Source organism: Mycteria americana, chromosome 7 (genome assembly GCF_035582795.1).
Source record: "Mycteria americana isolate JAX WOST 10 ecotype Jacksonville Zoo and Gardens chromosome 7, USCA_MyAme_1.0, whole genome shotgun sequence".
Lineage (NCBI taxonomy): Eukaryota > Metazoa > Chordata > Aves > Ciconiiformes > Ciconiidae > Mycteria > Mycteria americana.
In genome coordinates this window covers 24,497,758-24,522,808 of record NC_134371.1, presented here as the reverse complement: position 1 = coordinate 24,522,808, position 25,051 = coordinate 24,497,758, and the positions used below count along the sequence as shown (strand labels likewise).

At 36.2% G+C, this 25,051-nt stretch overlaps 1 protein-coding gene across 15 annotated transcripts in view; it reads right to left on the bottom strand.

Moving 5' to 3' along the window:
- Positions 1–302: 302 nt before the first annotated feature.
- The window catches only part of PER2 (period circadian regulator 2), a 51,991-nt gene continuing 27,242 nt past the window's right edge, over positions 303–25,051 (bottom strand). For all 15 annotated transcript variants that reach the window (XM_075507411.1, XM_075507421.1, XM_075507415.1 and 12 more), the window contains 16 exons: positions 23,625–23,767; positions 23,206–23,284; positions 18,245–18,351; positions 17,467–17,620; positions 16,948–17,056; positions 16,422–16,553; positions 14,853–14,949; positions 13,941–14,097; positions 13,730–13,857; positions 11,917–12,090; positions 11,396–11,656; positions 9,130–9,977; positions 6,451–6,637; positions 5,677–5,869; positions 3,881–4,031; positions 303–2,798 (listed from right to left, as the gene is read on the bottom strand). In XM_075507411.1, the coding sequence (XP_075363526.1) occupies positions 2,649–2,798; positions 3,881–4,031; positions 5,677–5,869; positions 6,451–6,637; positions 9,130–9,977; positions 11,396–11,656; positions 11,917–12,090; positions 13,730–13,857; positions 13,941–14,097; positions 14,853–14,949; positions 16,422–16,553; positions 16,948–17,056; positions 17,467–17,620; positions 18,245–18,351; positions 23,206–23,284; positions 23,625–23,767 (3,070 nt within the window). In that variant the 3' untranslated portion in view covers positions 303–2,648. The remainder of the gene's footprint in view (positions 2,799–3,880; positions 4,032–5,676; positions 5,870–6,450; positions 6,638–9,129; positions 9,978–11,395; positions 11,657–11,916; positions 12,091–13,729; positions 13,858–13,940; positions 14,098–14,852; positions 14,950–16,421; positions 16,554–16,947; positions 17,057–17,466; positions 17,621–18,244; positions 18,352–23,205; positions 23,285–23,624; positions 23,768–25,051) is intronic.

Sequence of the window (25,051 nt, the reverse complement as noted above, 5' to 3'; positions counted from 1 at the left end):
AATGTGTCTTCTGGTGGTTTTGAACAACAAACACAGAGAACCCAGCTGCATATGCTCTTCCAGGTAGTAAATTTGTACAAGTTTTCAGAATGACTAGTCAATATAAAGATTCAATATTCCATTTGACCACTAAACCAACAGGTCAGGCAAGCTGGCAACAATTTTACTTCAGTACAGTAAGCCACAACTAACTTCACAGCTTGCAAGTTCTTCAGTTTGAAATACCAGTTCCCATACTATCAGTAATGCATATATTTTTGCTTCTTACATGGAGTAGAAGGCTCAAGGAACAAAAAGGCAACTAAAAATATATCTGTTTTATTTACCAGTTTTCTAAAAAGCAAAGTCATAAAAATTAGTCACAAGTGGCAAAACCGAAATATATTGCACAGTGTACAGAAAACATTGTTGACATGTTGACAAAGTGTCATCACAAATAAATCATCTTACAACAATTTGGAAAAATTACAGCTTCAGAATCTTATCTATAAATGGAGGCATGTAGATTTAAAGTTACAGGAAAATATTTTAATACCACCCTGTAAATGCAAACACTTTAAGGATGCAAGATTAAGTCCATAAGTAAGCACATCCACAAAATGCTCTAAATATACTTTTCTCTTCCTTTCACTAAGTTATGGTTACAAGATGGTAATTGGAAAAGAAAATAAAAAAAAGAAATGAGAACAAATAATAATAATAAAAAAAACCAACAGGGGGGAAAAAAAAAGCATGCTAAAGCAAAGAAGTTCAAAGTGGTTGAGAAGTCCCTGAAAATAATTTGTATAATTATGATGCACTCCTTTTATATAAAAAAGCTTTTATTTTTCCCAAACCCTGGTCCAATTAAAACTATTTGTGTTTACATGTAAAAATGGAATATATTTAATATGTTGGTATAGCTGCACTGTTCCATTTAGGATTAAAACATTTAATACATTGGACTTGAACACCAACATTTTAAAATTTCTCATTCAGTTTTATTTACATATATTTAAGTTTGACCTTGCTCAACTATTAAAGACAGGAATCAGATCTTGCTGGGTAGTGCTTCACACTACATTTAAGATACTTAATTTTTAAACTGTGATTCTACTTGTTTCACAAGTTCACACACTGTATCTGCAGAACCTGTCTCCAATGCAAATTTCCTCATGACACTGTCCAATTAGTAACTAATTACTTTACAAATGATTTCTTCCACTAAGCAAATACCAGTCACTTCTGCATGTTTTTGGTGGTGTCAGATCTAACTTCACATCCTCTTTGTATGCAAAGAGAAGTATTTTTATAGGATGAAAATAACTTTAAATTTCAGTGAATAGAAATGTTATCCTAATAAAAAAGGAAATGCTTTCCATGAAGAATATTTTAAGTCAAACATACCAAAAGTTAATTGAATTTCTCCATGTTTTTCACCCCAAGACCTACAGCTGACATCTAGCAATACTGCAGCTAAATGTCCTTTAACTAACCAATATGTTAAAGTTGCTCTTCTGTGTTCTCTTCTCACATCCAACATGTATAAACAACACAAGAACATAAAGTACACATATTCAAGTCAATACAATCTCAGAGGCATTCAAATTAAATCCTTGACAGCAAAGGATTCCAGCCACGCTAAGTTTTAGATTATGCAATTCAAATATAGTGAAAGTCAACGCTATTCTCAAAATCACTTTTTTTTTTTAATAAGAACTATCTTCAAATGACAAGAAATGTCTAATCCTCTCTTGCCACATACAAGTTTGATGTTTGTTTAGCCACACAGGAAAAACTGATGGCGAACTTCCTGACAGAACAAATCAGAAATAAAGGTTAAAGTTATACCAAGCTTTGTCTAACAGTCACTGGAGCACATTCAGTCACCCTCTGTGGTCTTAGTTTTTTAAATCTTTAAGCATAAAGATTTCTTGTGTATAAATTCTCAGAAATGATGCTTCAAGGTAATAACCAGTTCATAGTATTGCAGCATCCATTTAAATAAAAGGCTACAAAGTTGTCAGCACTCATGTATACTTTCTTACACATTCACATAAGTATTTTAACCCAAGACCATCTTACAAAATTAGTTCAACATTTCTCTTAGACAAAAAAGGGTTCCTACATTCAAAACTATAGGGAACAAAGAGGATGGGATCAACTGGTATGAGAAGGGGCAAGCATGAATTGATTTGCTTGAAGGTTATTTCTTCTACTATGCTGGACCACTTCAAATATTAAGAACAATGCTAAAGAGCCACTAAGCAAAATTGCTAGAACAATTTATAACGCTGAATCATTACCAAAAGGAGATTTGAAGAACCGTATGTACGTAAGGGGATTTTCAGTACTCATTAACCCACTCTACAAAAACCAGTAGGCATCAATGAAAGTTTTCTATAGTTTATAAAGAAATATTTGAGGCATATAAGTGCAAAATATGAGTCTTTCTTTTTTAAAGAAAAGCTATACCATCTTCAACAATGTCCTTACTGGGAAGAGATTGCCACCATTTAAAAAGAGATTCATTCACAAATGACTCTTCTAGAGCAAGAAAAACACATTTGTTTTTATGACCTGGATTCATCTTGCTGGGTACAAGACAAAAACCTTTGTGGATCATCATTGTAGTTTTGAAGCAGCTTTGAAAACAACAGGCTCAAAGGCTATGTTTGTTCTTCACTGACTTGACTCAGGGAAACCAAGTTGTTTTCCCCACTGTCTTCAATCATTTCATTAAGGTCCATTTCATGGATTTCTTCATCATACGATGTATAAAAATTGCTCTGTATATTGTCCTCACAAAAAATACATTCCTAAAAAGAAAAAAAGAAAATTATAGAAACACTCGTTAAGTTGAAGGAAAAAAAATCTTTTCTGAACAACAGTCCATTTGCATGTGATCCCTGATTCCAAGGGAACCTTTACATCTGTGCTGCCACTACCAGATATATTCCACTCCCCAACTTTCCCACACACAATCTTTTTATAACGTGTAGTAAATCAATACAAGTACTCGAGAACTCTGCTGCAAGCAGTTATGTCATAGATCATTTATAATGCTGACATTTTACATGTACTTCCAATCACCTTTTCCTCCATGTGATTGCTAACCCTGCAGTAATATGTTCATGTCAGTTGCAGTGCTTAAGACACTAAAGCAACTGTAAAGCAACACAAGTTGGATGGTATAATATTAACATTGCAGTAACATTAACATCAGGATTTGCATTCCACTGCAATTCTGTTACACTGATTTGAAATATGCATGTGCAAAGAGAGCCTCTACATTTGATAACTTTTGTGCAAAAAAAAGCTACAACTGATGGAAAGCTTAGGGAAAAGAGAATGCAATCAGGTATTTGTGTGTGAACAAGTACACAGACAAATAAAACTGCAAGGATGCTTTGTTTGGGTTTGTTTTGTTGGGGGTTTTTTGTTGTTGTTGGTTTTGCTTTTTTGCTTTTCAAGCCATTAATCCACTTGCAGAATCAAGGCAAAAGATGATCCTCTGTGAGAAGTTTGATAGAAAAAAGGAACAGTGTACTCCCATTAATTTTGTACTTTCTAGAAAGCAATGGGCATAAATTTCTGCGCACAAATGTAGTGAAGTTTCTGGCTGTGTTGATAAAGGATTTCAAACAGATACACAGAAATTTAGAAATAGGAAGGAAATTTCTTATACTGTATTCACCACTACTTTGACTTTTCCATTGGAAAGGAGACTTATGGTAAATTAAATCAAGCCAGAAACCACTGCATGGAAGTTCGAATTAATTTTTTTCTCTGCGTAATTGACCAAATTTTCATAGCAACAGGAATGGAAAAGTCTAACATAGGCAGCTAATAATTTAAGCACTGTTATATATGCAAAAGTAACTAACTCATTTAAACTTACGGAATTAGCAACAGTTTTTGGCAGTCCACCTTGCTGGATCCATGGATGAACTTCAATAAGCTCTCTTTTTTGTTCTTCTGTAAATTTTGGCTGTAGTTTCTGCATTTGCTTTAATTTCTGCTTATCTTCTTTTAAAACTGTTTCCAAATCTCTAAAATAAAATGTATTTAGAAATTGAGCTTCAACAGTTTCTGGGCTTTATGCCTATATAAGGTTACACAGTCAAATACTAACATTTTTAAAGACTATTTTTGTTCTGGAATGTTAAGCTTACAAAGCTTATATTGGAAGAAAATTAACTGTGGTCATTTCAGCAGCTTGCTGTATTTGCAGACAACTTTAACGCATCTCTGCTGGCTCACTGTCTTTTCAAATCCCGCCAGTAAAAACAGTTTTCTTAGAGCTATTCAGGCAGAACCACCAGTGAAACCACCAAGAACTCCAGTTTCCCTCTGCTGCTGCTGCAGTAAGTTCCAATTTCCCCTTCACTGGTAGGACAACCCAAAACAGACACTAAATGCACATATGAGATACTAAAGCAGAAGAAGGAAGATATGTTTAGGAAGGTCATCAAAAATGGTCATCTTCAGGAAGAGATTTAGAAAACACTGCTCTATTTCAGCAGCCAAAGTTCTCTCTCCTCCCAATGCCCCACCTGGATTCAGAAACTTAAAAAAACGTGCACCATGCCAAACATTTACAAGCTGTATACCTCTGTAAAAGATAACAGAAAGCAAGTTCCAAGAAACCCAGTACTATTTCTGTTCCTCACAGCATACCTAAGAACAGGTTAGCTTTACACTTCTCTTCTTTAGCATCATGCTCTGACAGTGAGCTTAACTCTTCTTATCACAATATCCTGGTTTATACTATGTTCTCTTTGGCAGGCTTTGCTACTCTTGCAGTCTACTGGAATTCCCATCTATAGTTGTCAACCCTTCAGGCTACAAAAACTGAGAAATGCCAAGGTATTTTTAAATCTAGGGAAAAATTCTAAAGTTCTTACAATGTGTTCTCTATTTTTCCCCCATCATCCCTGTGCTTCTGTATTTTGAAAACTTGTTTTCCTTCCTTTCAAAAGACTTGTCTTTACTGAAACTTCCTATTCCTTTCAAAATACCATTCACTGCTCCCAAGAAATATAAACAAGAAGATTAAAAAAAATCTGCAGACTTGTCATCCGCCCTCCCCTTATATCTGCTCTTTGCTGTCGAAGCAGGGAATTTTTTTTTTTTAAATACAATTTTTTCTATTAGAAACCTTATGATTTTACCTTCTACTTCCTTGTCCTATTTGAATGGGAATTTATGGAGAAGAACGTACATGTGGAAGTTAACAACCCAGGAAAAAACCACAAGGCAGAGAAAGCAGCATGCCACTGAATGTGGCATATCAAGGACAACAGCCAGGGAGTACAGATTTTCCATGCTACAGACCATCATTAGATCTAAGCATACTTACCAGGATCTACTAATCAGACTACAAGGATTTCTAGGCAAGTAGTTACAAATCACTAACTATAGAACAGCTTCAAAAAAATATACACAGTTAGTTTCGACTCAGGTAATTGATCTAAAAATACGGGTAAGCCTTATGAAGTAATTTTTACTTTTTGAGAACTTCTTGTGTAGTATACAAAAGATATAAAGGAAGCAAGAATTCTTCTTGACACTGAGCTACATATTAAAACCAATTTACTTCTGTTGAGACAGAGATTCATATATATCTTTTCTTCTGTACACCCTGCTCCCCCCAACATATATACAGTTCATGAAGGACTATGACATTGGAATTACCGTGAAGGTATCTGGTAAGTCATCATAACAGTGTCATCTGTGTTTGCCATCAAAAGCCATATAGGATCCTGAAGGACGTATTTAATGAAGTGCTCACTTTCTTCCATTTCTGCCTTCATTTTGGTTTTATGATGGTTTTCTGAGGAATCAATACTCCCAAAGTATTTGCTGGTATGACTAGTTTCACTACTACCTTTAAAAAGAAATTTAAAGTTTCATTATAAATTGTCAAATATGTAGATTATCTGAATGCTTTTGAAAATAGAGAAGATTAAAAAGAACTGACAGTATAAATACAACCACTATTTTATTTCATTTTTTAAACAGAGGGAACTTCCACCCCTAAGTAACTGCATTAGTATTTTTAAAACTCAAATTCTCAAGCTAAGTCTCCATTAAATTTCAACAGAATAATTAGCTTACTTTAATTAAAAACTCCGAAATGAAACATGAAGGAGTATGGTATTTTCTCTTCATTATTCTCCCATAATACCTTATGGCATACCTTACCTTATACCATAATACATTATTCTGACATAATACCTTAATGGCTATTTTATACGCACTTAAAAAAGGTTCTATACTGTAAATCAAGCACAATAGAAAACCTGTCATGTTATGTAATAAAAAAAGAAATCAAGAATAAACTATGCAATGAGGATTAAAGACAATAAAGATTTTTTACATAAAGCACTTGATGTTCAAGTGGTGTTTGCAATACCTCACGCTCCAACTCTTCCAAAATGCTAAGAGAGTGCTCACTGCCATTGTTACCTGTTCTGCTCCCTGACATGCCACAGCCATTGGATCCAGACCCCAGAGACTCAGCAGCCGCAGATACACCACTCCCTGAAGAAGCTGAACCAGTGCCTGAACATGCATCTTCTTGAAGTAAAATGTCAAGCAGGACACTAGACATGGAGAGTGCATCGCTATTTTGAGCATCCATTGGAGATTCAGCCTAGTGATAAGAAGGGGAGGGGAAAAAAAATAAAATTAAAAAAAATCCAAAACCAAAAACCAAGGCTATGTCATCACTAATCACTTACATTTAGTATTAATCCATTTCACTTTATATTCTAATATGTTTACATGTTTATTCAAAGACAGACAACCACCAATAACATATGCCAAGACCAACTGAGGAATAATGAAGTGGACTGGTAGGCAGACAAGTGGTCCTTCAGTAAGACTGAGATTTCAATTCAATTTCTCTTTAAAAATATATATATAGTTTAGTGAGGAAGTAAGGAAGGCATTTGCTATTCAGTTTTGACAGCCTCTACTGTCCTGGACAAGTCAGAATTTACCCAAGCCACCTAAGACATACTAGCAGTTCCTTCTACTATAATCTACCTCAAAGAGATTTGTATCAACAGTCCATCACTGTTACTACTCTCAATGCATGATGAGAAGGAAGAGGGTGTTCCCGGATGCAAGCTTCCTTAAGCAAGATAACTTATTTGTATGTTTAAGAGAAACAGCATTAACTACACTGATTTCTAACATAAGCAAAACCTCACTGCAAGTCAGTTTGAAGATTAAATATTAGACATTAAGGTTGACAGAACTTAGCAAAACACATAATAATGGAAAGAACGAACTTTAACACATTCCTGAACAAATGCGCATATTGTCCTCATTTTCCAGTAAGTTATGAGGAAATTACAGAAAGTTACATTTTGCAGGTTTCTAAAGAATAGGAACTAACAGTTTGAGGAAATTCAAAAGAATTTGCCAGTAAAATTGTTATTATTAATTTTTGTTATCGAGCTTCTTTTAATCCAGTAGAGGCATTTCAGAGCATGCTGTAAGTTACAGACTGTCACAGATGCACTGTTATACCACAGCATAAGTCAGAAGTCCTTATAGAGATAAGATTTCAGAGATGTTCTGTAGTGCACAGAATACATTAGTCCAAAGATGGCACTGAATGCATATATCCCCGAAAATTTCTCCATAAGTGGCATTTGCATGACTATTATGATAGAGAATTTTTTTAAATGAAAATCAAATTTATTTGTTCTCAAGATCATGAGATAACAAGCATGTAATAACAGAATGTGACAAGTTTTTGCACTGTATCAATGAAGTTTGGAAGTTTCTCTAGAAAAACATAGATACAGCAAAATCCATTTCTGTTCTCCCTCCATTCGGCCCCCTTAAGGATCAATATCAAGAATATTAGGTGAAATAAATTATCTGGAAACTAACGAGGGAGAAAAGTTTAACATAGATATCTAAATGTTCCCCACAGTGTGGGGAACAAGCATTTTCAGAAGCTTTTCCTTCCTCCTCCTTTATAAGTTCTAATGTAGATACATGCTTATGACTCACTGCAGAAAAAGTCATCTAATCAGCTGCTAGCAATCAGCAGTAACAATGCTTTTTACCGATTACTTACAGTAGTTTAGACCTCAGGCATACCTAAAAGTAAAAGCCACCTCTTCCAATGCCTGCTTTCCTTTTATCGGCAGTGAGCCAAAGTCCTACTTTGTAACTGCACCATTAGATGCAGAGACCAGTTACAAACCATAGCACAAGAAAAGCAGGAGGGAAGAAGGAGCCAGTCTAAAAGGTTTAGGTTGCAACTCCATCCCATCAGTGGCTTAGCACTTACAAAGATACTCTATGGTGCCTTTATAAAACACTAATATTAGGCTACATATTTCTGTCATAGAAACCTTTACGGACATATTACTCCATCTGAAGTTTCTCTAAGGTTATTTGTTAAAACTGATTTGTCAAATTTGAACGAGCCAGGAAATAAAAAAACCCCTGAAGTTACCAAATAGCTCAGCATAGTTTTAGTGCACCAAATAAAACAAAAATAAAGTTATGGTCTGCAAGTAATAATTCATTTTTCATTTACTTTGGTTGCTTGTTTGTATACAAAGATGTGAATTTATTTTAAATCAGCTTCTTTCAGACCACTTACAGATTGTTTCCCCCCTCCATACAAATTCACTAGCGCAAAACTTTTTGCTAAAAATAAAGTGCTCATATTATTTTAAATCTATTCCAGTGCTTCTCAATTGGCTTATCTATATTCATATTTAAAAAAAAAAAAATCTGGAACAAAGCTGTTTCAGGATGTATTTCCAAGCTTCCTAGTGTAACTTTAGAAGAACAATAACAAGGTGGTTTTAATTTTTAAAGGTGAAAACTATTCTAATGATTGGATTTCATGTTTTATTCAGTCTGCTAAAGTTTGAATTTACTAACTACAATTGCGAGTCCATCTCCTGGCATTACATTGACCAATTACTGTCTATCATTAAAAAATAGATCCCACAAGTGAAAGGACTGAAAACGATGTAGCAGAGACAGGAAAACAGGGAGAGGGGAGAAAAAAAAAAATCCATTTTAGGCATCTCTACATGTTAACAACTTCAGATATGTTCAAGAATGCAAAGACTTAAAAAAAATAAAACCACCCATCAGCATACTTACTGGTAAGGAACCCTTTCTACTACAGTTATCAGTTGTCGTGATTTTGCCTATGGCTCCTTCCTCACTTAAAGCTCCATGTAAACCCGCAGGAGCTCCACTTTCAGCAGTTTTTGAGGTTTCTTCTAACTGTAGAAGATTCAGAGGAGAACTGCACCTTGACTGGAACAGAGGTGGTGAAGCCTGGTCTTGGGGACCCACTGACTGTGGAGTGCAGGAACGGGACAGCTCATTTCGTGGCTCTGTGACAGGAACCTTTTCACTCTCTGCTGGTGGATTATAATGGAATGGCTGTGTTGGAAAAAACGCCTGTTGTGGGAAAGGGCTGGGTGTAGCAAATGGTGGCTGTGTTGGAAATACTGTCTGTGAAGAGAAAGTGGAATGGCCAGGGAAGTTGGGTTGGCTGTGGTAAAGTGTTTGAGGTAAGTTATTGTTCATCTCTGGATAAACATAGTTGGGGAGCACAAGAGCTACAACAGGTGTCATGAGGGGTGCAGAGAACTGGGATGGTTGCATAGGGCAAGTATTTCCAGAGTCTGGCAAGTGATTAAAACCAGAGAGTGAAGTCTCAGGAGCTGGTGGCACAGTCCCTGCTGCTGGAAAAACAGGAAGTGGATATGCAGGCATAACAGTGGGAAAAGACATCGCTGAATAGCTTGCTTGTGAAGTGTCTGATGGTGACCAAGCAGTAGTATTTAAACCTTGAAGAGGGAATCGATGGGGGAGTTTAGTTCCAGAAGTTGTACTGTCTGAAGACTCCTGTGGTTTAATGCGCTTTGATTTCCTGTTCTTTCCACTTTTCTTCCAAGGCTGATCCATTCCAGAAGTGCTGTTTCTTTGTCCACGGCCACCTGCAAAAAAACAAAGAAACAACCAACCAACCATCAGGAAGGATCCTACTTGCAATCTGATGGATCCCTTTCACCTTGTCATCCCTAGAAGTTGCTCAAAACCGCTGTTCTGGACTTAGCCTCCCCAAACAGAAGCATTTGGGAAGGGCTCAGGTTCACTTTTACCTCTAGCACGAGAGCCAAGCTAACTGGGCAATGAAAACCATGCTGACACACCATGGAAGAAAAGAGCAGCACTGGATCAATTCAGGCTCAAACATGCATCACCCAAACAGCACAAAGCTGCAAAACAGTGGCTCCCAGAGGGACAAACTTCTAATTACTCCAACGATTACAATGAAAGCAGTATGGGACATGACTGAAAGCATTTCTAGAGAGTTAAGGTCATGCAGGTCCTTAGTTGAAAAGGTGAGGAAAAAAAAGGCAGAAGGTGAGAAAGTACATATAAAGAAAAGAATTTCCTGAGGGGAAAAAAAACTTGCTACCTTTACAACCTTACTTTAGGAGAAGTCTGTACCAAGCGACTCTTCCCTAGGTGAAGGCTGTCAGTTCTTCTGATTACAGACATGAGGAAATCCATAAAATATCTTCTGGCAGTAAAAGCTGCTCAAACTTTTTAGTTTGTCTAAAGCTTATTTAGATAGGCTGAAAGTTTATCAAGTAGAAAGAACACAAGGGGACTAAAGGGTTCCAGAACAGGTTTTCTAAATCAAGGACCTGTATAACTATTTAAATAAAAAATTAAAGATAAGAATCTGGAAAAAAAAAAATGCTTAGCAGTGTCCGACTTCTGTTCCAAGTCAAGTCAGGACTGAAATGGGAACAAAGTCAGATCAGTATCAAGCACTTCTGAAAATGCCATCCGGAGTTCCTAGTCCTAATAAACAAAACAGTCTTACTATTATGGCTAGCCTGCGCCATTTCCATCCCACTGATCGCATTATTAACTTAAAGGCAACCAAACAATTCTGAGATTGTTTCACCGATTACACAATAGTGGAATGGGGGAAACTGGATGTAAAGCAAAGGGGCCAAAAACAAAACCACAACCTGAAAAAAAGACAGATGGAAAGACAGAAGGAAAAGCAAGGGGATACAAGCATAGATACAGTACAGCAAACATGCTAAAGCATGTTTTTTGTCCCTTGAAAGTAGGTGCATGACAGTAATAGTATAGTGAACAGATAAAAATCAAAACATTAGTTACTAAAATGTCAGTTATTACATTAAAAGCTATATTCCACTCTCAATCTTCAAGTAAGATTTATCAGAAAGAATTTTTCTGCCGACTTTAAAAATAGCATGCAACTGTCACTATTCACAGCAGCCCCACAATACAGCTAAAAATGGAAATGCCCTCTCAACAGGATTTACTTCCTATGTAAATACAAGTTTTATTGTGAAAACTATTGCCATACCACGTTCACCAGGCCGTCCTTTTGGTTTATCTTGTAAGTAGTGATTGCAGTGGGACTGAAAAATATTAAATCTCTTGATTTCTTTAAACTTATTCAAAAAGCTCTGCTCCTCTTTTTGTGTATGCACTGCAAGGACTTCCTTTGTAAGTCCCAGTTTTTTAAATGGCTCCTTTTCTTGATTTACATGCGCAGAGCTGGATGGAGGGGCAAGAAGTTGGCCATCTAAGAGTTCTGCTCCACTTGGACCATCTTCTATCATTTCTACAGAAATAGGAGGGGGAAAAAAAAAATCAAGATGAAGTAAAAAAAGCTCTGCATATGCATTTTTAAGCTGTTACAATTCTGTAACAATTTTGCTATAAGCTGAAGATACAAATTCTGTCCCTATTTATTCTATTTCCATAGGAACATTTTAGCTGTAAGAAAATGTAAGTCACAAGCAGATACTAGCTGTTCATGTCTGAAGTTTAAACTTGCTAGCAATTGTCATTTTGGAGAAAATTTATTAGCAAGAATCATACCTAATTCAGGTTGTGTTTTTTTGTCTCCAACATGAACAATGGTGCTACTGTAGCTGCACTGACTTGTGAGAGAGACAACACTTTCCGGCTTGCCAGGTAAAGCCAAAGATGTTAAGTGAGCACCCACCACTGGGGGACCATTTGATTTACCAGATGCCTTCAACACAGCAGGATCTATTAAAAGAAATAAAGTTGTAGTTTACTGAACATAAACAAGAGCAAATGTCAGTTATATACTGCTAGGGTTGCGAAACAGAGCAGGCTAAACTGTGCTTGACGACACAAAATGAACATTTTACTTTAGGCATTCCACCAAGAACATTTTAGGAATAGAATGACTTCTGAGCAACCAAATCCAATCCTCCGCTTTCACATACAGCCAAACCAAATCTTTTCAATGAAGGACTTTTTGCTCTTTCCTGGTCTTCACTCTTCTTTCATGGCACAATTTTGGAAGAAAGTTTCTAGCTTCCACCAGCCTAAGATTAAGTCCCACCCAGCTCCCATAATGTTGTACACTAATCTCTGTCATTAGCTGGTTATCCTAACAGCTTTGCTCTGAGCATCCACCTATTTAAATTCTCTCACCCGAAAGCTATACACAGTAATCCAGCAGAGGTCATATGAGTGCCTCATAAACCAGCATTAAAACATTCCTTCTCTAGCAGGAATACTTGGCATAACACATATTTAAGGCCTAAAGGTTGCCTTTTTCCTGACTGGAGTATGCTGGTGGCTTTGTCATTCTCAGTCATCAGTGCACCAAAAAGTTAGTGAGCCCACATCTTCTCCTGTCAACTAGAACTGCATAGACTCCAAGTGACAGCAGAAATTGTGCTCCTAATTGCATGATGCTAGTTCCACCATTTCTTCCTCTCTAGTTCTCAAGGCATTTCAATTCCTTCTACAGGACACTTTGTTCCTATGTATACCGATACCTTCTAATTTGATTCTAAAAGCTGCATTAGAACTTCTTTTTGAAGCTTTTCAAAAGGAAATATAGACAAGATCATTCCCAAGACCAACTTTTGAGAAACTCCGCTAGACGCTTCCCCTTCAGCCTCATATAATGACAAGGTTGAATCAGCAAGTATCTCATTTACATATAGTTCTTTACCAATCTCACAATTCTTGTACTAACCAAACAGTTACGTTATTCACTTTAGCTCCCCATCCAGACAGGGACTATATCAAACACTATACCTAAGTCCTAACAAATTAAGTTAATGCTTTTGCCTACAGCAGGCTTTTTAGATAGCTATCCTAAGTAATCCCCATCTTTTATTTTCATGGCTGGACATTCCTTTCAAATGGGTTCTTGTGCCTCACACAACACTGACAGCAGTGCAATGCTGCATTGTACCCTCTCGTTTTTTGGTTGTTTGGGTTTTTTTTTTGGTTTTTTGTTTGTTTGTTTTAATATCCACAAAGAAGAAACAGAAGTGTAATATGCATACTTTTGTTGCAATTAATTAGCTACCAGGTTCTTCAGCTGGTTATTCTTACAAGTCCCAACTGTGAAACAAACTTCTTACATTTGATAATGATTCAAGTCCTAAAACTTTAAATCCTGCTGTATTTTGTACAGTATAAATAAGCTTATTGCATCTACAATCCAGTTATTCAATCAGCTATTCAGTGTTTTGATCGTAGGGAAGATTTTCATGATAAAAGTTAGATCACCAACATCTAATACTGAGAAAATGGCTATGAGGTCATGCCTAAGCTACACTTGTCATTGTTCTGCAAAGAAGTAACATCCAACTGGCTGCTAGCAAAAATCAATCAAGAAAAAGCTGTGATGTAGAGATACCTCCTAAGGGCTGTATAGCATTATCAGCTGGTTTTTGTTCGTGAACTCCAGAATTCAACGATGCAACACTTGATGAAGCTTCACATTTTCTTTTTGCTGTACCAGGCACGTTACAACTCTCCAAGTACCTAAAATACAGTGGTTTAGCAATATTAGATATGCAAGTCTTAAAGTCTAGAGGTCAAGAGTAATTTACCCACTGGTTGCTTACCTGATGACACTGTCCAAACAGCTAATCTGTTGATAAGAATATACGGGTTGTTCTTTCCAAGCCAACTCTTCAGTAGTCACATTTTTAGGAGCAGCTGTTACTGCCGTATCCTTTCCCACTACATCTTTCACCTGACCACCAGGACCATTTTGTTTCTCTGTGAAAACAGATACTGCTATTATGCAATTATGGTATTAAATCCTTGCAAATTCCCCTAAGAGCAACAGTAAAAGTTCTCATTTATACATATTTCTTAACAGGTCACAAGTTAACCGCTGTAAAGCAAGTAAGAGGTTTGCACACTAATAGATGAACACTGTGTAAGTATTTTCCTGTCCTTATGGATTCTTGGAGGTGTGAAGTTTAGTTAGGTTGATGCAGGTGGATCCAAAGGGAATAGATATTATGGCTCTAAGAGAATCCATATCATTAAAGTTGAAACACACTCAGTATGAGGACAACTCTAGTGCCTATAAGTTATAACAAATTATTAGAAGAATAACCTATTAATGTATCCAGAATTTAAATCTCATTAGTAAGATTTTCATTTATCATCTTAAAAATTCCTGAGGTTACAATGCAAACAGAAAAGACAACATCCATAACATTTTCCTCCACCTAGCAGAAAAGATGATGTTTGACTTGTATGAAAACATGAACTACAATTAAGGTAGTTCACAACAACAGCTTTAGGACATGCCTTAACTGTGTGTTATACCATTATCAATTCAGACATAGTTGAACACTACTTTCCTGAACACAGTGAAGAGACACAGGACAATATAATTTTAATTGATAAAAATGCTATCTTTATGCATTGATTAGAACTAAACTAGAAACAAATCCTACTGTTGTATTGTATGAGGCACCAGCACAATAGACTAATACATAATTAACTTGCTAATGTCTTACCTGCAAAAGGCTCTCTCTTATATTCCAGTTTTGCTTTATTGTCAGTGAAAATATGCTGTCCTTTATTTTTAACCTTACGAGCATCTTGACAAACCTCCTGAAAGCAGGTCATTAAAAAGAGTTATTGCAAAATTCTGACATAAAACATCATGCATAGTGATTCCTCCGTAGACTAAATCTAAGCATAGTTAATCTTGTCTGATCACAAGAGAGATCCTGATGTATAGAATTTTATTGTGCAGCAGCAGAGTTTTGGGAATTGGAAAGAGGAGAAATTTAAAGTATGTTTTTCGTACACAATTACTCTGTATTTTGTTTAATATGGTTGGATGACTTGGATAGGAAAATAGAGATACATTACAAGGGGGGGGGGGGGGGGGGGAGAGTATCACTTGATAAACAAAATATTGCTGCTAAGACTGAGAACTTTTTGTGCTAGAAGTTTAACCAAGCACTGACAGGATGTTATAGAACTATCCTATAACAGTCTTCACTATCTGTGGAAACAGTGAAGAAAAGATAGGTATCTATTTCCCTCAAAACCAAGATGTCCTTAAACATTACTTTTCTGCATAGCTCTGAAATGTACTATCTATTAAACAAAAAAATCCAGAGACTTCATCTACTTAAGCCACTAGTGTTTAAGGACTGAAAGCCAGGAAAGTGACCACCCTGGCAACAGCAGCAGTCTGCCATGCCTGATCACAGAAGCAGAAATCAGATTTGAGAGAATTAGCCTATAAGCAATACAACTTAGTAAAGGAAAATTTTGGCTTTCAGAATGAAACGCAACTCAGTGAGCTACAACAGATTTGGGAAGAACAACAGGAAAGCCAAAATGACTAGAGATGTTAAAAGGTGCAGTTCCTTTGACTGCATCCACATTCAGTACATTACTGTCCATCTGATTTACTTTGCCTATGGAATAGTTCTGTTAAGCATAGACACAAATTTAATGCCGCTGTTTTGTTCAGACTAATGGAATTTAAGAAGTTACATCTCACTATCAACTAGATGTAGCAGTGACCCAATCTATGGTAAAGTTAAGTTTTAAGCTCAAAAAAATTTTTATTCCATTCCATTCCATTTATTTCATTCCATATTATATAGCGTATTTTTGCAACATAAAAAGTGATCAAGGTCAAGCTATCACTTGGTTATGCAGGTATTGCGGCATTTTATCATTGTAGTTTCATTTGGGAAAACAGTAATTACAGACTTCCCCCTCCCACAAGAAACTGTTTTCAAATATCCAGTTGGTTTTCCCAGAAACTCAGCATATAATATGTAACAGACATTAAAGTTAACACACTGTACAGGCTTAAATTCTTTATACACACTGACTTTCATGCCTATAACTGTGCTTCAGTACCCTGAGACTTCACCTACACCAGAAATGTTTATTCTCCTAGACAGAAAGGGTTTTTTCCATGATAAACAAAAAAGAAAGATGACTTTTTCCTTATACTTTCTTCCACACCTAATTTGAAAGTTATTCTAAAAGTAAAAAACTCCACTTTTACTAATTTGTTTTGTGCCACATACTTGAATAAGAAAAACCAAACCTACTGGTTTATCCTTATGAGAGTCTTCATTATTATTTCCTGTGCTGTCACTGGAGGATGCCACACTCATTAAGTGCTCATGTGAACCATTGCTACCTAGACTTCCATAGCCACTGGATCCACTGTTGTGTACAGGCTGTTAACAACAACAACAACAAAAAAATATATATAGACACACACACAATCTCAGCACACCAGCTTTAAATAAAACTGAAACTGTTAGCAGTAATTCCACGTGAGGAAAAAAGGATTTATTTTAGGTTAGTGGGGTTTTTTGGGTTTTTTTGTTTGTTTGGGGGTTGTTTTTTTTTTTTGTGAGGACTCCATAGCTGCATGAAATCCTTAATACACCAACTGGAGATTTAACATACTTTAGCAAGTCTTGCCTGGTAATCATGAGTGTGAGTAATTTCTAGGATTGTAGCCAGAAATTCCAGTACAGTAGGACAGCTAAACAAAACGTCACACAAAGATAGATGCCCTTTCTTCAGTGGGAAATGAAGAGGGTAACATTAAAGCACATGCTGTACCTGCAATAATAGCCGATATATTTGCTCAGTGATTTCCTGAACGCTGGGATGAAGGATTCTATCCTCTGTATAGTTGGGAGCGGCAAAGACATCTTCATTTAAGGGACCCCTGCATAAACCAAACATATCCCAGCTCACTACAAATGCAAGTACTTCAATCACAGAGAGATCACAACTTCAATTTACCATCTATACATAGTAAACAGAATCTGATGCTTATTCTATTGCATCTACAATCTTTGAATCAGATAAAATACACACCCTTACTCACTTTGAGCATGACTTCCTTCTTCTGAAGCAACTCTTGACAGTACTGGCAGAATTTGAAGGTTTTCAAAGTTTTTTTTTTTAAAGCGTTACAACATCACAAACCCCAAATTTAAAAAGGAAGCAATTTGTATGTGTGATGCCCCCCCCCCCCCCCAATGCCTTGTCTTTCTTAAGAATCACTATGCAAGCCTGAGGGGAGGGAAAATAAATAAATAAAATGTTAAAAGTCCCAACAGTTTATTGACTTACGTCCTAACTTTGTGTCTTCCAATAATAAATGAAACTTTTCGACTCCAAGGGTTGATGAAACTGGACCAGCTAGTGTCCATGGTTATATAATCTCCATTTCTAGTGCAAAACCTGATTGGTGAATAGTCAAAAGGCTGTCCTCCATACTGAAGTACTGTAATGAACGATTCAAAAAGAAGTTTCAGATTAATAATTGCACAATTCTACTTAATGATTCAGGATTTTACAATGAATTGCAAAGGAGGAAGATGATATTTGAAGGAACAAACACCAGATATATCTACACATTTAGAAATGCTGGGCTACCAAAATAAGCAGACCTTATAATTTACTGGACTATGCCAAGAAAATAATCTTCAGAACACAACAAGCTAAAGATGACTGAAGAAACAGCTTTACATTTTCAAAGTTTAACAAATTAACATTGCCAGAAAGGCTCTTCTTAGTTTCTTCTCTGAAATAAGAAAGACTATCATTTAAAGTATGACAACTTCTATCGTTGCATTCTCAAGAAAATTATGTATGAAATATTCATTTACAGTCAATTTGCTTACAGCAGACACATATGCTTCATATCAAACACAAAACTGAGTGATTACTCATTTTCATCTATTTGTATTAAGAATCAAGTTGCAGAGTAAAGGATTCAGTATTTACTTGCAGAAAAGTTCATAGTCACAATTAATTTTCACCTCCTACTTGCTGAGGTCTTTGTAGTCATTATTATTAACTTTTAGAAAAAAAAATTACATTTCTGCCACAGTAAGAGGTTACATACTTTTTTTGTGAATTGCTAGCATTAAGGGTCTGTCATTTGGGTGAAGATGCACCAAGACTGGTGTTCCTATTAAGTCCTGAGGTAGGTAACCCAACAGAGGTACTGCTCTGGGGAAAGAAAAACAAAGAAAAATAAAAATCAAGTGGAATAAATGTATATTTAATCTTTAAAATGTTTCCATTTTATGTTTTCTTTGCTCTTTTTATTATAAAAAGAATTAATAATTTTAAGTTTAAATTTGGGGAAATAGCAGTGCCAACTTAATAGCAGTAGTACTCTTTGAACAAGGGCGTTTTTGTTTATTTGTGGGGTGGTTGGGTTTTTTGGGTAATTTTACACAACAACGTGATCAGACCAAATCAAGGAGTCTGCTACAGCAGTTCTGTCTTTTCTAGGCTGCCTAGCTCTAGAGGATAAATACTTACCTTAAAAGAGCATTAATTTAGTCTTGTAAAACTCTCATGAAGGTAAATAGTACCCCAATCTATGCACTGCAAGCCAAGGCTAAGGATCACAGGATTACTATAGCTGAATTAGCAACAGTTGTTGCTAGCAGTTGTAATAGGACTAGTAGTATGGAGTCCTAGTAGTTGACTAGGACTCCATAAAGCTTTCTCACAGGCAGGCTAAGAGTTCAACTCATAAAAGAGCTGAAAGGAAGCAAGCTTATTAACTAAAATAGAGAATTAAAAGTAATGTTACCAAATTCCTGCACATTATCAATGACCACTTCTAATGATATGGACAATTAATTTATGTGATGAAATAATTTTCATTGATCACAAAGTATTCATATCAAGGAGAAAGAGTGAAAGTTCACAAAATGTCAGTTTGCACCTTACCCCGAAAGCTAACCGCCAAAAATATGCTTTGGAAAAAAATAAATGCATTAAGTCAATACTACTCAGTAACGTTTCAGAAGTTGTCAGATGCCAACAAGTCACCTTGTGAACCCAGAGTGCTGTATACCCTCCCCCATTCACCAGGCCCATTCACTGACAAAGGCCCAGAAGCAGAAAGACACTCAAGTATCCGAATAGCTTTAATGAAGAGCTTAGCCACAGTGCGCCACAGACACAGGATCTGTGTTGTGTTAGAACTCAAAAGCATTATGGGACAAATGCCTTCAACACTGTACTTCCAGTAACCCACTGGAATTAGATCAGTCTCCCAAAACAAACATACCCTTCTGGAAAAGAGGCTGAGATATTCAGGGGAAAACAAGGATAGCAACTAATGCCTTATTATTGAAGCAATTAGTTAAATAATGAGTCTTAAAAGCTTGTGGATGATCTAAAGCAACAACTTTACGAAGCTGAAACTGCCATGAAACTCATACCAAATCATATCGTTTTGACATACTGACATTTAAAAATGCTGCCAAGTTCAAAGCACGTAAGAAAAGTTACGCCACTAGAGGAGTTTAAAATACCAATCAACTCTGAATTACTTCAGTTAGGACGTCAACAAATAATGTTGTAAGAAGTAGAAGAAAACACAAGTTTTTGTTTGCACTGTTCCTATTCTTTGCCACCTGCTTTATGAAAGCCTGGCAAACTCTACAATTGTGCTGCAACAGAAGACCTACCCTAAAAAGGATCAAATTTTAAACTATTATTTATTAACTAGTTATAAAGAAACATGCAAATTCAGTTACTTCTATGCAAAAAAAAAAAATCCCCTACTCATTTTTATACTGATATGAAGATCACTGGAAGAGTCAGGGATCTAGAACATAAGACTCATAAGTAGAGACTGAGCTGCGCTTGCCTGTTCCGATATGAAGAGGAGACTAAGGGATGATCCAGGAACTTCCCACAACTACTGGAAAGAGGAGTTACAAAGACAGAGTTAAATTTTCTTGGTGGTGCCAGACAATAAAACTATGGGCAATGGCCCCGGGCTGCAGTCTGGAAAGCTTATGCTGGATGTTAGGAAAAGTTTTTTAACAAAGCGAGTAGTACAACACAGGAACAGTTTCCCATACAGATTGTGTAATCTCGGTCCTTGGATGTTGTCAGACATTATTGAGACAAGGTCACAGCTGACATAACCTAGAACTACACAATGGGTTAATTTCAAGCAAGAGGATGGAACAGAGACCTTCAGCAGTCCCTTCCAACCAGCATTTCTGTGACCATATAATGCTGTATTTGAGAATACTTAATTTTCTATCTACTAGAGGCAGTACCTCAGCATCGTTATGCTTCCTCATAATGAATAACTTAAAATAATTCAGTTGAGGTTAATAAACTCATTTTATGCAAGCAAATGCACACATGGCATAAGACTGGCTGATGAGGAGAGGCATCAAGTTTAGTTTGTGTTTTATAGAATGACATTTAAAGTGTCAAACCAACATGAATATGAAGTCTCTCTACATTCTTATTGCAAATTAAATAGGAAACTGCTTTAAATTCATTTACTAAGATCTCTCCACTGTGAACCACATAGAACTCCTTACACCCATCATACACATCAACTATCAAACACATTTCAAAGACAAATATATACAAAAGTGATCCATTTAATTTCAGGAAAATATTTATTTTTACTTAACATATTCTCTGCAGAGATCCACTTGCAGAGTTAGGACAAATAAGTTTTTCCAACCCATGAACACACACTGATGACAGAATTAACTTTATTTTATGCAAGTCAGGCAACAGTTTCAGCATTATATTATGAATAATTCTCACTTGACAGCAAGTATTCAGTTGTGTATTTTTAAATATTAGACTCCGCTTTCTCTAAGAATCTATTGTTTTGTGTATTCCATCTAACCCTGGAGAGCTTAAGAGTAATAAACTGCACATGCATATTATCTGCACAAACATTTATTTGGCTGCGAATGCTCTCAGGAGTTAAATAATTAAAAGCAAAATCAACCACACAGATCGCAAGAACAGAAATAAATGAAGCAAAGTCCTAGTATCAGACCAAGATGTAATCAACCCTCACTGTGAGCGTTCAAAAATGGTATTTGAGAATAAGTGGTAACACCAGACTAAAGGGAAAGAAGCTTCCATAGTAGCCATAGAGAAGGGATTTACTGTACTCATTCCACCCAAGCCCAAGAATAAGGGCAAAGCTCTCCATTCAGTAATCGTGCCATTTCTGCTCAGTGACTACTGGAAATAAATGAGCGGGGGGTGCATGGAGGAAAGGAAGCTTTACAGTGTGCCATTAGCCTATTTGAAAAGATAAACCCACCCTGCAAAGTTGCAGTTGGCTTGGAGCATGTGTGGGAATGAGGGAGAGAGAAAAAAAAATCCATTAAGAGAACAGAACTATACTGGACTAAGTAGTTCTTTTGTCAATTTAAGCTGTTTAGAGAGACTATATAAATCATACCATGGAAAAAGAGTTTGTCAGCATTACATTGTCTTCTATCCTGCAGAAAGTCTTCACACTCAGCCACAATGTCTGCACAAGTTAGCCAAAAACAGCTGTACCTTAAAATCCAAACTTATCCTCACTGATTAGCCATTGTCTTCTTCTATAGTAATCTTCAATAGCTACCTTCTGCAATTCTCATTTAATAAAAACATGTGCACTGCAGTAATACTGATGTGCCTGACCTCTCTGCAGATAAATTGTCTCAAAAGTCAAACAGTAATTTTTTTACCTTATTGACTCCAGCTTAGCAAACTTCCCAATAACCTCCTTTTCCCCAATCCCCCTCTCTTCTGCTGCAGTTAAGATTTTGCCAAGAACAGCTTATTTCTTCAGAAACAAGAAGATTCCCGCCCAAAAGATACCACAGAAATCCAAAATTGTCCATTATACTGCTACTCTGACACATCCTCCCCATCTAGACCTACAAAGAAAATTTTAGCATTCTTAGAATGCTTAAAAACAAGAGGAGGGGAGAATCTCAGAATGCTGCTATTGCAGCCAATTTAGTTTTCACTAAGGAGAAAAAAAATTAAAATAAAATCCAACATATAGCATATCAGAAACCATCATGAAGAAAATATCAAGTAAAACAAGGGAAGAGGAAGAGAAAGAAAGGGAAAAGGTAGCCTGTGTTTTCAACTCAGGAACAAGTGAATTCTCTTGTCAAGTCAAGTCTTCAAGACACTACGATATTCCAAAGTGCATCCCTGTCCTTAAAAGCTTCTTGAGATTATCGTCTCCTCCTCAGCCAAGTACGCTCCTAACTCTGAAGGAGTATCTTCCGTTCTTTTCATAGACCTCGTGTTTCCATCACCTAAACATCCTTTGAAATGCACCAGGCAAAAGCAATTCAGAAGACTAAAGGAAAGCTTGGTTTACACCTTAGTTCCTGAGCCTCTGTGTATGCCTTAAGACCACAGGTAGAATATTTGGTTCTACTCTGAAATGTGAATACTTACTTTAATCAGCTTCCATGATTGTCAAAGCAATGTGAAGTCTTCAGCCAGCAGCATTTGAGCAGTTTTTGTATACAGACAACAACAGCAAGAACTATGAAGACTGTAGTTTGAACTGAGAACACAGATATTTTTTTTTTTTTTTTTTTTTTTAAGATCTAAAGTTGCATTTAAGAGACACACCTCTAGTTGTATGTGAGCCAGCAGAAAGTGATAGCAGCATGTTGTTTGTTATTAATTGGATCAAACTTAAAAAACAAATAAAACCTAAAAATCTCATACAGGTACCGATGATTGTTAGCACAGGAATTTTCCTGACCATAAATTTAATTTATTGAATTTATGTACAGTTTTGCCCCAGATGGAAGGAAAATGGAAGAACAAGTTGTTAGCAGGCAAATAGTTTTCCACTTGAATGCCACACCGTAATGTGTTTTCATGCTTAATGAAAAAATTGGGGGATGTACTTTTCTTGGGTTAAACACCCTTCAGTAGTCACATAGTTTTTTAACCCCATACAGATATCTTAATTAAATCCTAAAAATACCTGTAAAGATTGTGGTTAGCTTGCTTATCAGTAAATTGAAAAATAATACTTTAAGTTACCTTTCATCTACATCCTGGAACAAACAGGTCGGTGTGTGCGTAGTTGTAAAAATTCTTTTGTCAGGAGGAATTCTGGGTGCTAAGAGAAAAATAAAAGCAGATTAACAAGTGGGTTTTTTTGCATACATAAAATACTTCAGGTACATGTTTCTATTAAATACTGAGTAAAGTCTAAAAGTCTGTCTAAGAGCATATAGGAAAGCAGCTTGCTAGCTCACAGGCTCTCAGCAAGGGCACAGAACAGAACCAATTATCTTTCACTTTAATAAAACTTGAGATCAGTGACAGTAACTCATATAGTTGGCTTGCTTAGGCTGAAATTCAGTTGTGCTACACCACGTGGAAATTCCTGTAGCAGAACACAGAACAGCTTTTACTTTCAGGAAACCAAACTAGTCTTTGTGCATTCAAAGTATTACCTTCATAACCAGAATGTACTTTTTCTGCAAGCAACACACAGCAAAGCTGGTCCTCTGCTATTTCTGGATCTTGCACTTTGATAAGGTAAGGAGTCATCCGAAACGGGTGATAGCAAATCTCATTTTCACGCTCCTTTCCCGCACTAATAATTAAATCAGAGTTAATTATTTCAACAAATTCATCTTATGCTAAACAAAGTTTTAATTTATCTTTGTAATTTCCTCATGACACAAGGACTGCATGATAGCTCCTAAAATAGCACCCAAGGACTTAACTTTCTGAATTCTTTTTTTTTTTTTTTTTTGGTAGAAGAGAAGCTACTTCTGATGGCACCCTTTGCATACCAACTGCAATAAAGAATACGCTGTCCACTCTACTGCCTGAAATAAAAAGATGCACAATTGCTTTAAATGGAAATTTGATGGAAAAAGAAAAACCCACCTCCTAAGATAGATTAAGTTATTTTGTTGATCCAATAATCTGAATCTGTGACATTATACCCTTCAGAAAGATGAATTTATAGTTGGATTTTATGAAGACTGCTATATCCCCTCAGTTAACATAAAGACCTTCTTTTACTCAATATTTATCGTGATTTAAAAAGAACAAAGACTCAGAAATTCTTACCTATAATAACAGTGGTTTACTTAATAGGAATCCAAAGCATACTAATGAAAATAGCAAGTATTTACACAGTGACAAAAAAAAAATTTCAGTGGCAATAAGTTTATAACAGCACAGCTTTATAAAACTAAAGCTTTTGGAACCAATGTGAGTTGGACAAATGAAGTCTACAATAACACCAGCAGTACTTTTACAGTATATCCAATCCAACACTCTGGAGCGGTACATTGTCTCTAATTTTTTTAGAGTTTACTCATACCTTAATGATAAGTATTTCTTTACTCCAAAAGTAATTAAGTAATAGGATCCACAATTTTTGTTTTCAGAGATGCTACCAGAGAGGCAATAAGCAGCAAGAAATCAAAGTGCACAAGAAAGAACATGGAATAAGCTGCCATCATTTCCTAAATAAAAGCAACTAAAGGGAATAGGGGCAAGAAAAGAAGAAAGAAAAGCAAAACCAAAGGAACTGTGTCATCTAGTAACTGCAAAAGAGACAAGTCAAGTTATCCTCATATATCTTTCTCTGTGGGACACTTGAGATAAATTTAAGATTAGACATTAGTCTTCTAGAAAGAAAGAGACTCTGTAGCAGGTGCTGAACAGAACAGTTCAATTAACATGAACTGAAGACATTCCATAGCAGTAGGAGATACCATATCAGCTTCCTTTATGGTGCAAAGGTCAATATTCACACTGATTAACTTCCAAGATGCAACTTCCTGAAATCACTTTGCAGTTTTCTCTGTAGCTTCTAGGATTTAATCAACTAGAGGACATGCATATGTTTTGCCTTATGTTC